This window comes from Betta splendens, chromosome 9 (assembly GCF_900634795.4).
Source record: "Betta splendens chromosome 9, fBetSpl5.4, whole genome shotgun sequence".
NCBI lineage: Eukaryota > Metazoa > Chordata > Actinopteri > Anabantiformes > Osphronemidae > Betta > Betta splendens.
In genome coordinates, this window is record NC_040889.2 from 11,899,338 (window position 1) to 11,911,927 (window position 12,590).

At 55.1% G+C, this 12,590-nt stretch overlaps 2 protein-coding genes across 3 annotated transcripts; both read right to left on the reverse strand.

Annotated features, from left to right (window-relative positions):
• Positions 1 to 3,714: 3,714 nt before the first annotated feature.
• LOC114862022 (tetraspanin-9-like) lies at positions 3,715 to 6,051 on the reverse strand. Of its 2 annotated transcripts, XM_029161856.3 has the most exons (9): positions 5,861 to 6,051; positions 5,618 to 5,702; positions 5,079 to 5,259; positions 4,813 to 5,004; positions 4,571 to 4,645; positions 4,359 to 4,460; positions 4,155 to 4,286; positions 3,985 to 4,068; positions 3,715 to 3,892 (listed from the first exon to the last, which is right to left on the reverse strand). In XM_029161856.3, exons 3-9 carry the CDS (start codon positions 5,139 to 5,141, stop codon positions 3,821 to 3,823), a joined length of 720 nt encoding a protein of 239 aa, XP_029017689.1. In that variant the 5' UTR covers positions 5,142 to 5,259; positions 5,618 to 5,702; positions 5,861 to 6,051; the 3' UTR covers positions 3,715 to 3,820. The 2 variants fall into 2 exon arrangements, with proteins under 2 accessions (XP_029017689.1, XP_029017690.1); XM_029161857.3 differs by lacking the exons at positions 5,618 to 5,702; positions 5,861 to 6,051 and adding an exon at positions 5,371 to 5,564.
• Positions 6,052 to 6,252: 201 nt separating this feature from the next.
• On the reverse strand, positions 6,253 to 12,573 carry elapor2b (endosome-lysosome associated apoptosis and autophagy regulator family member 2b). The gene is made up of 22 exons (XM_029161853.3): positions 12,432 to 12,573; positions 11,152 to 11,272; positions 10,892 to 11,081; positions 10,678 to 10,825; positions 10,487 to 10,576; positions 10,247 to 10,352; positions 10,018 to 10,167; positions 9,825 to 9,913; positions 9,571 to 9,751; positions 9,237 to 9,365; positions 9,077 to 9,167; positions 8,895 to 8,997; positions 8,675 to 8,812; positions 8,330 to 8,602; positions 8,089 to 8,262; positions 7,797 to 7,986; positions 7,631 to 7,727; positions 7,451 to 7,552; positions 7,252 to 7,378; positions 6,999 to 7,177; positions 6,725 to 6,887; positions 6,253 to 6,650 (listed from the first exon to the last, which is right to left on the reverse strand). Exons 1-22 carry the CDS (start codon positions 12,540 to 12,542, stop codon positions 6,579 to 6,581), a joined length of 3,024 nt encoding a protein of 1,007 aa, XP_029017686.1. The 5' UTR covers positions 12,543 to 12,573; the 3' UTR covers positions 6,253 to 6,578.
• Positions 12,574 to 12,590: the final 17 nt, after the last annotated feature.

Genomic DNA, 12,590 nt, shown 5'->3' on the forward strand with positions numbered 1-12,590 from the left:
TTCAGTGTATCTTGTGTACTTCATAGGTTTCAGGCAGGCTTTTAGTTGGGGTAAAACAATGGTTTTCGCTGTCTTTTTCTTTGTCTTGCAGACATGTTGTCCAAAGCAGTGGCCTTTCGAAATGAAGAGGTCCATGGAAGAGAAGATGAGAATGAGAAGAGCATCAACGAGGGATTCAAGAGCTGCGCTGCTGCAGGCTCACAAGGTACTGAACACGTGCTCCCTCAGAGAAACAAATATGACTGAATGCTCAATGGGTTTGCAGCTGTTAACAAGAAAAGAAGAAATGTCCAGTTTCTGCAGGTGGTGCCTGTTAAATGTAGTCCTCCTGGAGCAGTGTTGGTTTAACAGAGGTTTTAAAAGACAATGACTTCCTGCTACGTGGTCACAGGCACTTCATGGGCAAGGGCAACATCTGGACACATCTGCACACAGTCTCTGTGTTAAATGTCATTGCTGTACATAAGTCAGTGTCACTGACTGAAACAAATAGCTGCTCAATGATGATGTGTGAAACAAAAGATGGAGGAAACACAAAGTTACCAGAACAGAGTCTCTCCTGAAACTCCACTAACTTTATCTTTCTGTTCATCCTCTTCACTTACTTCAGCTTCGAGATCGTTTTTGTTCTTTCAGCTCTGCTTTAGCTTTTGTGTTAGTTTTTAATGTAACACCAACTACCAGGTTGTCCTGGTTTATAAACCACACTTACGTTTGAACTAGTTTCCTCTGCTGCCCTCTAGCGGTCTAAACAGATAGGACATAATGGTTTGTGAAGTCATTGATAAATCAGCTTTGATTGTGACATATTTGTCAGCGGTCCGTCTGTGTCTCACCACAGGCTGCCTGTTTCTCCTCTGTCTGGGTCTGATGTTCATGTTCAGGTCCAACGTGTCTTTTGTGTGTACTGTGTTTGTGTGTCTCTAGGCGTGTCTGTGCCTCTGGTTCTGAGGCTGCACTTTGTCTTCAGGTTGAGGCTCTGATCAAGACGACCACCATGGGTCAGATGGGCTTTGATCTTTCCAGAGCAAGCCTCCACCTCTCCAGCTGTTCCTCCACCTGCTCTTTTCCTGCTCCACAACATCCACATCTTCCTCCCTTCTTTCCCTGTCATTCTCCTCATTCATCAGCTCCTCTGAATCCTCTTTCCATCTTCTCTGCACACTCTCCTGGGTTGTAAGCACCTTTCCATCTCCTTATGTGTTGCACATTCTTCACATCTCTATCTCTCTGCCTAGCTAGCCTCCTCATGTCTCCTCTGTCATACAGCTCATCGTGAGCTTTCTGTCTGGCCTTTGCCCCCTCGCTCTTCACTGCGCTTCCTTCCTCCAAGTGTCTTTATCTTCTTTCCTTCTTCCAGAGGACACACCCAGCACCTTCCTCCCCGTTTCCCTGACAACCGCTGCTGTAGTTTCCAGTCATCTGGAGGCTCTTCCTGACCACCCAGAGCCTCAGCTTCTGCCTGAATTCATTCTTCAGCCTCCACCACTTACCTCCTTTTCTGTCTTTCCTCTCTTTTTCTTGCTGCCCACCAGAGTGGTCTACCCACCACCATGCGGTGCTGTCTGGCTACACTCTGTCCTACCTCCACTTTACAGTCACTAACCTCTCTCCAATGACCCCTTCTCCATGGGATGTAGCCCACCTGCGTGCTCCTCCCCTCCTCCCACTCGTGTATGTTCCCCCTGCTCCAACCGTTACTCTCGTTACTCGTGTCCTCCGTGTTGTACCGTTACTCTTTCTCCATGAAATACTCTCCATCGCCTCATCTAACTCCCTCCACTACCTCACCTTCTCTCACCCAGCCTGCTTGAGCTTCATCTTCACCCCTGTGCTTCCTAACTTCAGGCTGATAACCCTGTCTCACTCTTTTCAGCTCACCTCCTTCAGGATCAGTCCTGGCAATTTTGCTTTGACAATGCTGATGGAGAAATGTAGTGGAGGATGGAAGGAGCTGCATTGTGTCACTGTAGCTGAGCTTGTGCTGGGGTCGTTTGGGTGTGTGTCTTTGCAGAGTGGGGGTCAGTGACTGCTGTTGATTCTTGGTCCATTTGCCCTTTTTCACAGTAGCTGAGGTAAGTGCACTCACTTGACATCTGTGGGTGTCTTCCTCTTTCACGGTAAAGTTGTTGCTTGTTTGTTTATGTACTAATGTGCTTTTTCCTCTTGTCTTTCAGTGTGTGTTGGTTCAAATCCTCCCATGCCTTTTGAATTCTGGGGTTTTTTATGTTAGTAATTCTTGAGGCGTGAGAGGTGCTGGGCCCATGTCAGTTTATGAACAAGCTGGGTCAATAAAGGTACCAAAAAACCCTTGCTTGTATGCTGTGTTAGTCCTCCTGTGAGGGGGCTGGAGTTGACAAATGTGCATAAAGTGTTATGCACAGTTAACATCACTTGTGTGGCATTTACACTAACCCTATGAACTACAGTGGACAGACTATGAGCCACATGTACTGGGATTCAAGGCTTTTTCTTGTTTTAGGGCGGCCTGAATCCTGGTGTTTTCTTCCTTTTAGGGGTTTAGACTGCCCACAAGGTGTCATCGTGTGGTCCAGAGCCTTTTTCAGGAAGAAACAGACCCAGTAAGGCTTTATTAAACTACAACCAGTCTGAGCCACAAGGGAGGCAGTGATTCAGAGGGCACACAACATGGAGCTTGCAGGTTTCTAAAAGGGAGGAAAAAAACAAAAAGTCAAGCACAGGTTTTACCCACTTCCAGGCAGATCAGAGCATGAACCATCACAGAGGGAGCGTCCTGCTTCATAAAGACAAAGTCATTGGGTAAAGAAATTATTACAGGCATGAACATTAACCCACTTTGGACCATTCCAATAACAGAACCTCAGGAGTTGTCACTGGCTTCTAAGGTATTCAGTTAAAAACTATTACAGACTTGGTGATCTGTGACCGCCAAGATCGACCCTTCCAAATCTGAGCCACAGCCAGGATGAATCTTAATGGGGGTGAAGCATCCTGGCACAGGAGGCCCAATCCTGGAGCCAGGAAGAGCCAGGAGAGGGGACGGACCTCACATCAGCAGCAGCTAATGCTGATAATCAGCAGGGACACCGGCCCTCGAGGACTGGACCTGGACATCCCTGATCTACTCACTTGAACCGGTAGCTCCTCACGTGTCCGACAGCTTCTGGGTTTCTCTCTCCTTAGGTCCAGTTACCTTTTATAGGCCTGGTTTCACAGGAAACGACAAGCATTTCTTCAGCTTCTTCAGATAATACACTCACAACCTTCTCCTATTTACGTTTCACACAAGTTACAATGACACCTTTCTACTACTTATGGTCCATTTCTGCTTCAGTCATGTAACAGTCCACCACACGCCAGTTAGTGTTCTGTTCCCCTGGTACCTTTTTTTTCCTCCTGGGCCACTGACCCCTGAAGCAGAACCAGGTCCCACGACCCACACGTTGAGCTTGTCATGGTTCCTGCAGCAAAGTCACTTGCTGGGTGGTTCTGGTGCTACAAAGGCCGCGTCTGTACTGATCCAAATCTCATCCAAAAGACCAATGTGTGAATGCAAATGTCTTTTTCTATACCAAACTAATTCCCCATAAATAGTTAAAAAGTATTTCTCACTACTACAAGTGCATCTGAAAAACTCCTATTTCTCCCACTTAAGTAAATGAGACATTCCAACTACATGCGATTGCAGTCACTCATCTCCAGACCACGGGTCTCAGCATTAACACATCCACATTCACAAGTGACAAATGTTTATTCAGGGAAATACAGAAACTGTTGTGAAGGCTATGTACACGTAGTAATGGTGGGGTTCATGACTAATAGTACTGCATGTGTGTCCTCAGGCTTTGTACTTCTTTGCCGTGTGGTGGATCTGCTGATACAGTGTCATGGAGAAGGCCATTCCAAGGAGCTGGGAAGACATCATCACATGAGGCATCGTGTTACATAACTGTACCATTACAATGACCATGTAAAGATGACAATGTCACAGTGAACACACACCTGCATAACAAGGACACACATAGCGATGGTTCCCAGCAGATGCTTATTATCGTCCAGCCACTCCTCCACCTTCTCGTAACAACCCTGGAAGAAAAAAAACCACAAAGACGCCGTGGTTTGGACCGCGCGCTTTATGATGAGACGTACTGTTGCCCGCGCGGGGAACCGACCCGTGTCCAGAAGGTGCTGGAGGCGTTGCGTCCGCAGCCCGGGTACCGCTGCTGGCAGCACCAGTCCGGCACCGCGTTGTTCTGCAGGGCGGCGGACCAGTCCTGGTGGCCGTTCACGCCGCAGCATTTCCACTACGAGCACAGACGCGTTGAACCTTCTCACCGCACCGCGAAGCAGAACAGACGTGACTGTGTGAAACCCACCTGGGCTTGGATGGTGTTCCACGCGTCCCTCAGACCCGCGTTGTCCTCCGTGTTGTACAGCACCAGCCCGTCCTTCAGGTCCTGCCTGGCATTGTCCCTCACCTGCACGCACGCACGCACGCACACGCACACACACGCACACACACACACGGTGGGTGAGAGTGTAGAGTCACGGGTCGAGAACCACCACCAGCGACTCCTCGCTGCCTCACCTTGTCTGTGTAGACGAAGAACAGAATGAGCAGGATGAGCTCAGCCAGGAGGATGACCAACAGGACGATGAAGAACTGGAACACAGCAGCAACCAGTCAACCAGTCACACATCATCACTGTGATGCCCTCAATCACAGGTGATGCCTACTTTAAAAGCAGCGACAACACTCATTATCTCCTACGCACAAATGACAGACTTGACCGATGACACCACGTGAGAGGACAACAACAACGCACTCACACTCAACAGCAGACACTTGTTCTCCTTGATGGCCCCCAGGCATCCCAGGAAACCCGTCACCATGACGACCGTGCCCACGGTGATGATCAGATTGGCGGCAGACAGCGACGGGAAGGACGGCGACAGGGTGGCGAAGCTGCCCTGGGACACGGACAACCACACGCCGACGCCCAGCAGACCGCAGCCGCCGAGCTGAGACGCAGCAGCCGCACGGTGACTCAGAGGAAGGGACGCCGCGCCAACGACACCGCGAGCAGGAAACTTACCCAGAAGAGGAGGTTGAACAGGAAGAGCATGTACTTCACGCAGCAGACGCAGCCGCGCGCCATGGCCCAACACGCAGGTCACAAGGAGGAAGAACCGGAGCAGGTGATGCTACACCGATGATGATGATGATGATGATGAAGAACTCACCACTTCAACACGCGGGACAGGACAATGTGGCTCCTGGAACACGCAACAAAGTCACGTTAGACACGGAAGATACAACGTTTCATTACGTTCACCCACAAACTGATGCATGGCCTCAGTGAAAGGATTCACACTGCGTGAACTCACAGCGGCTGAATTATAGAAGCAGAACTGACGCTCATCCACTACAACAGCTCCATCTGCTGCCGCCGACACGAACATTCCCAAATGTCCGACAACAGCATCTGCGTCGACAGTTGTTCGTCCAAACTGGCGATAATTCGCCTTTTTCAGCGACTGCTCGTTAAAAGCTTTGATGTCGAATCTCTACACAGCTAAAACGCCGCAAAACCCAGAACCCGCGTCTTTCAAACTCTTTCATTTTTACACTCACTCGTAACTTCTGATCCCTTTTTCTCCTCAAAGCTTTTGATCCTGCTGTGACGTCACTGGTCGGAAGTCTCGTCTGCGGTTTCCTCCTAAAGTTTGTGCACAAGCATAAACGCGATTTAATCCAAACCCAGACATGAATCCTCCACATTTTCCGCTCGGGACTCGAGGCAGCACGTTAGCGTGAACCCGCCGGAGCGGAGCCGTCGCCGCGGCTCCGCCTCGGTTCTGCCCGGTTCTCTCCTACCGTCGCCTACGAGCTGCAGCTCATCCGTGCGCAAACGCTTCTCCCGCAGAAGGTGTCACATGCCGCGCGGAGCCGCGAATCCGCAGCATCGGCCGGTGGGGAGAGGAAGGTCCGACGCCAGCAAGCTGTGAAGACGGCCTGGAAGTTCCGACCACCGCCGGAGAACGAGGGGAGGACGAGTCTGCGGAGGGGGAGGAGCGCAGCGGGGGGGGAGGGGGGTGACGCACCGAGGAACCAGCGGCCAAAGACCCACAACACGGGCCTCTACAATGATCCACACACCTGTCACGTGACGTCACACAATCAACCCACAGCCACACGAACTCAGCCAACCTCTGCGTTTGCTCTTCATCAGTTCTGTTTCCACAACAAGTCACAGTGAACACGCAGCCTCAAAGCCAAACTGGACTTTATTAAAGGATCATCATCATCATCATCATCATAACATTAATAGAAATACATGACGTCAAACAGAAAAAGAAGAAAAATACAAAACATAGAAAAAAGTCAAAAGCTCATTTCTCTTGCAGCTCCACCTTCGTTGAAGCAGCAGGTTTGCTGCTGGGTTCGGGTGCAGGAGTCAAAGCCAGAGTCCAGGTTCTGCCCCACAGTAAAGCGGCTCCAGCGACGACTGGGCTTATGTTGGTGCCCCCCCCCCCCCCCCGGGCCGGTGAGGAGGGGCTGAATGGCACATCTGTCCCCCTCTGGCGCCTTCCGTTTATCCCAGAACCCAGCGGTCGGACTGGGAGGAGTTCAGCTGCACCGACTCGCTGCTCTCTCCGTCCTCGTGCTGAACGACACACACCAGAGTCAGGAAGCGGCGGCGGCGGCGGCGCTCGCTGGTCCATGGGCGCTGGGACTCACCTTGCTGGCGATGGCGCGCAGCTTCCCCAGCAGCGACGGCTTCTTGGCGTAGACCACGTCGTCCTCCAGCTCCTCTCCTTCGGCCAGGGCACAGCTGTCTGCGGCCGGCAGCTCACACTCCTTGTTGGCGGACATCACCAGACGGGAGTACTTGTACTCCAGCCTGGACACAGACAGGAAGTAGCATTCCTCGAATGTTTGACACAGTCCAGACCTCCAACCTCACGCTGCGTGTGAGCGAGGCCTGATCCTAATGAGTACACGCCACTCTAACCTCTTGTTTTTCTTCCAGAAATAGCAGGTGAGGGCGATGAGCAGCACAGCGAGGAACGCCCCGCCGCCGACCCCCACTTTCAGCCACAGCGCCACGGCCTCGCAGGGGGAGGAGGTGCGCGGGGGCAGGGAAACCCCACCGGTGCACAGCCTGGGCTCGTTCCACACGTACAGAGTTTCCTGAAGAGAAGATGTGGTTTTAGCTGTTGTTCTGCAGGCAGCCGGAGCGGGCGGCGGGCCGTGGGCCGTGCTACCTGGACGCCCCTCCTGCAGGCTCCCTCTATCTGGTGGTAGTCGTCCGCCGTGCAGCGAGGACACGCGCTCGCGCTCTCCCACAGGAAGTGAAAGGTGCAGCCGTCGCACGTCCCCGCGGGACAGGAGCTGCACAGACACACGTGGGACAGGGTCAGGCCCGGCTCCGCCGGACCTAAGGGACGCCGGGCCGGGCCTTACCTGGGCACCGACAGCTCGCCGCGCTCGCTCCTCTCCGGGTCGCAGCGAAGCGTGACCACGGAACTCCGGCCCTGATCGCACGACGCCGTCGCCTGAGTGGACCTGAAGGGACGGAAAGGGGCGGATGAGGCTCTGAACGCAGCAAACGGCCAAACACTCGTCCCCTGCGTCGCTTCTTACCTGTAGAAGAAGTTAATGTCAGGAACATCCCTTGGGTTTTCGGGGAAAAGATCTGGTTTAGCGTTGACGCCGTCCAGGACGGAGTCGACTGTCGCTCCTACGGACACAAACAGTTAAAAGCCCCGCTATGACCTGCTGCTCCCCTCGTGACGGTCAGACGTCTCACCGATGAACGTGTCAGCCAGACTGATGGACTGGGAGGAAATGGCCAGCCTGAAGCCCCGCCCATCGGCCGGGATGATGGTCGACTGACACATGAAGCTGTCCACCGAGTTGACGAACTGGGCCGAGTCCCTCTGCTCGTCTTTGCTGGACACGTCAGTGACGTTGTCGGTGCAGACGGCAGCTCTCTTCCCCTGAAAGAACAACAAATCCAGCGCGAGGATGAAACCGTCATGAGCCAAGTTCAGTGTGTGTGTGTGTGTGTGTGTGTGTGTGTGTGTGTGTGTGTGTGGTACCTCGTGGCCACACAGACTAATGTTGAACAGGTGAAGGTACTTTGTGCCTTTGGAGGTGAAACTCGGACCGACGGTCAGCGAGGCCACGTCGCTCAGAGCGCTGAGGTCAAAGGTCAGCGTCCGGTTGTTTTCCGTGTGTGAGAAGGAGCAGTCGCTGTAGCAGAGCGAGTGTTCCTAAACAACAAGGCCACGATTAGCTACTCGCGCTTCTTGGTGGACCAGCCTCCTTTCCTCGCCCCACCTTGTCGCTGACGCTCCCCGGGCCGCAGGCCACGCACGCGTCCCGGCCGTAGGTGTGCCTCCCCGCCAGGTGCGTGTCGGCCGGGCACTCCTGGCACCGGTTGGTGTCTCTGTCGATGTAGAAGCCCGCGGGGCAGGGGACGCAGGAGGAGCCGGCCCGCTGCGAGTTCTGGGGGACCAGGGCGCAGGCCCGACACGCCGACGCCACGCCGTCCAGGACGTTGGTCACGCTGATGGAGTACAGCTTCACCGTGTCGCCGACGAGGCGCCGCAGCTGCACAACACAGGAGGAGAGCCTCAAATGCGGCAGGTTCTAGCCGGGTCGCGAGCCCGTCAGGCCACTCACGTCCAGCGCGTGGTTGGTCCTCTGGAAGGCCCACGTGTACGTGACCGAGGCGTTCCGGCTCATGCTGTGCGTGTACGACTGCTTCCCTTTGGAGCCCTCCCAGGACTCCACCACGGTGGTGCTCTTCCTGTTCACGTCCTGCAGGGGGCGACAGCAGCGGTGAAACACAAAGCGCCGAGCTCTGACCTCCAACACGGCGTCACAGCGGCGCAACACGCACCATCATGAAGTAGAGCTCGCAGTCGGCAGAGCAGATGGTCTCGAACACGAAGGTGATGCGGCCGAACTCGCCGGTGGTCATCCCCGACAGCGAGGCGGGGACCCTGGCCACACAAACACAGCAGCGTTGGAGCAGCAGGCCTCGGCGGCGGGCGGCTCAGGCCGCGGCCGCGGCGCACTTACTTGAAGCCGGGCACGTGCAGGCTGAGGATCAGGTAGTCGTTATCGGAGCTGCCGGCGCCGCTGCGCACGTGGTCCCCCGCCACCTCCCAGCCTGACGGACACGGGGCGGGTCAGGTTCGCATCAAAGCGCCATCAGCAACTCAGGGTTCCGCATGCTCACCGTTCATGTCGTCGCACTTGGAGTTGCCCACGTTGAAGCAGGAGGTCTTCATGTTGGGCGGCAGCACGTTCCACCACTTGTACTCGTAGCCCAACACGGGCTCGGTCCCGGCGGGGCACTGGGTGCATGCTGGGACAAACGCACAGACAGAGGCGCTACTTAGGAACCGGACTCCCACTCTCTACCGCCATAAAGGACTTGGACTGGAGCAAACACGGTAGGACGGGCAGTGGAACTAAACCAATACCACACAACAAAGCCGTGTGCGACATAAAACGAGGCTTCCAGTTCATTTAGATGATGATGCAGAGGTGGGGGGGTGGGGGCGCTTCACCTCCGGTGCCGTCGGAGTGCGTTCCGGCCGGGCAGGGCGAGCAGGTGGAGTCGTTGCTGTTGTAGTAGCCGGGGTTGCAGGGGGGGCAGGGCTCCTTCTGCCCCGTCGCCGGCAGCGCCGCCGCGCCCGTCACGTTCTCCACGCAAATCCTGGGCTCCACCCAGCGGTACAGCACCTGCGTCTGCAACGGGCACGGTCAGGGTTACCATGGTTACCAGAGGAGGGGGGGGGGGGTAATGTGAGAGGGCGCTCACCTTCCCTTCGCTGTCGCAGGCCGTGTGGATCTGGAAGTAATCCTTCTCGGAGCACGGCGGCTTCACCTTGCACTCCGCCCAGCCCTCGTCTGCAGCAAAGGAGACGAGGTCACGGCAAACACGGACGCAACACGGACGCAACACAGAAAGAACGCGGACGGGTTCAGGTGTCACAGACTGCTGTCGTACGTACGCGAGTAGTAGTGCTCAGGGCAGCGCGTGCAGGACGGCGCTCCCTTTATGGAGAAGCTGTTGCTGGGACACGGCTGGCAGGACGAGGAGCCGGGGCTCGGGCTGAACCAGCCGGGCCGGCACGGGAAGCACTCCGAGGTGTAGGCCACGCCTGCAGAGCAGCAGCCACACGTCAACAACACGACACCTGTCCATGAAGCTACTCCTGAACGCGTTTCATGGAGCTTCACCCTCGATCTGGATGCTCCGGATCAGAACCGGCTTCACCATCTTCCCTCCCACCAGGATGCCCGTGGTTCTCCAGTACAGGATGTTCATGCCTGACTTCAGGTTCACCTTCAATGAGACAATGACACGTGCTCACAATGAGACCACAACACACACACACACACACACACACACACACACACACACACACACACACACACACACACACACACACACACACACACACATCAGTGAACACTTACAGTGTGTGTGTCCCAGTCTCCGGTGCTGGTGACTTTGATCCACTTCTGGTCATCGGTCTGGACCATTTCCTGACACTGCTCATTCTGGATCTGAACCACAGCAAAGGTTTCAGTAAAAGCAGAGTCAGACGCTCATGTATGAACACACGCTTAGACCCAAGGAGAACTTCCTCCTCGTGTTTTGCTCTCACGTAGAACTCGAAGAAGATGTTGTTGTCGGGGTACTGGTAGGTGAAGGACACGGAGCCCTGCTTCTCCAGGTGGACGGCGTAGACCAGAGACACCGTGCACTCGTCCCGGTTGGACTCCAGGTACACGCCCTGCGGCGTCCACGACGAGCTGCGACAGCGAGAACACGCTCAGCACACGTCAACCAGCACGGGACCACACGGGCGCCTGCGTCACCTGTTGCAGGCCTGGGCGTCCTCTCCGCTCGGACCCGGGTCCAGGAAGCTGGCCAGGCTGGTGAAGCCTGCGGGGATGGAGTCCCACTGGTCGAAGCGGAGGCCGCTGCCCAGCGAGTAGGAGCCCGCGGCGCACGGCGTGCACTGCTGCGTGGACATCTCCAGATACATGCCGGCCGGACACGAGAAGGCTGCGGGAGGACAGGGGGTCAGACGGGCCCGCGCACATACACCCACACACCGCACACGGGTCACACTCACAGCAGTCGGTTCCTCTGGTTGGAGGCGGGAGGTCGGAGCAGGAGCCCGGGCTCAGAGGGATGGCGACGCGCCAGCGTGAGCCCGTGCTGTCGCACTCTGTGTACTGGTAGTAGAAGTCCGTCTGCACAACACACACACACAAACACAGACAAAAAGAGCAGCGAAAATCATCGTTTCAGGCCGATGCGGCCCTTTGACCTTTGACCTCATCGGCCTGAAACGATGACCCGCTGATCTTTCTGCACATCTGCAGAGGCATAAATGTGGATCCAGGTTTTGTGATTCAGAGGTCGTCTTGTCATGAATTCCATCCCCTACCCCTCTGCTGCGCTTCCCATCAGTTTCCATGACAACCAGTGTGAGTCACCCAGGAGACCAGCAAGACACATTAGTCCGTGTCCCTCTCATCAGCCCAACAGAGAGAGACGACGGGTGGATAAGGTTGCCAGGCTACATGCTAATCACATCGTCTCATGAAGAAACACAGTTGGTACATTTGTGGGTGTGATGAGGGAAGAGCAGCACAAATGAAGCCACAAAAGTAAAGCATGTAATGTAAGCGGATTGCTGCTCATCCACTCTCTAATGAGTTGTTGATATTTTAGAGGTGGCTGAGCTGAGCTATTATATGAATGCCACAGTAACATTCTAACTCGTTTTGTCTGGGCCATAACACACCCCTGCTCCTCTTTTTTCCCCTCTCCGTCCCAAAGCGGTCCAAACGGTGGAGGCAGATGACCGCCCACCCCTGCTCCCCTACTGCCGGAGGTTTCTGCAGCCTTAAGGGACACTGAATAACAAACGACTCGTTCTATGACCGCTGTCGCGCAGTAAAACGCACTCGCTGCTGCTTTTCCTCCATCATGCGGGATGCGACCGCAAACCGGCAGCGCAGCTGGCAGGAGGCCGCGCGGAGGATGGATGGAGGCAGCGCGTTTACAGGCACCACAAACGGAATGCCCTTTAAGCCGATCAGCAGCGAGACGCCGTGTGTTCACGTATTTAGAGCTTGGGCTGAGGAGCCGCTTGTGGATTTCTCCGTTTATTGTGCGTTGGGAGAAAGTGTTCGGGTTCGATGTGGACGTTAAATCCTGCAGGTACAGACATTTTCTTGACTTTCCGCATTAAAATAGAAAATGTGCACTATAAAATAACAATTGAGCAATGACGCGCACAAGCTCCGTGTTTGCATTAAAATAAAAAATCTACCCCTCAGCCCGCACACAAGCCCAGAAACGAGGAACAGCGTAATGCTAATAATAAGGATGGTGCGCACTCGCCTCGTCGCACGGACGCAGCAGGTCTCCGCCGGCGGACGCTGGTGATGCATGGGCGCTGATGACGAGCAGAAGGCAGCGGCAGGACCAGGAGGCCCAGAGCTGCCGCCGCATCCTCGGCTCGGGTCACTGACGGCCGGCTGCCCGCTGCCTGGAGTCAGG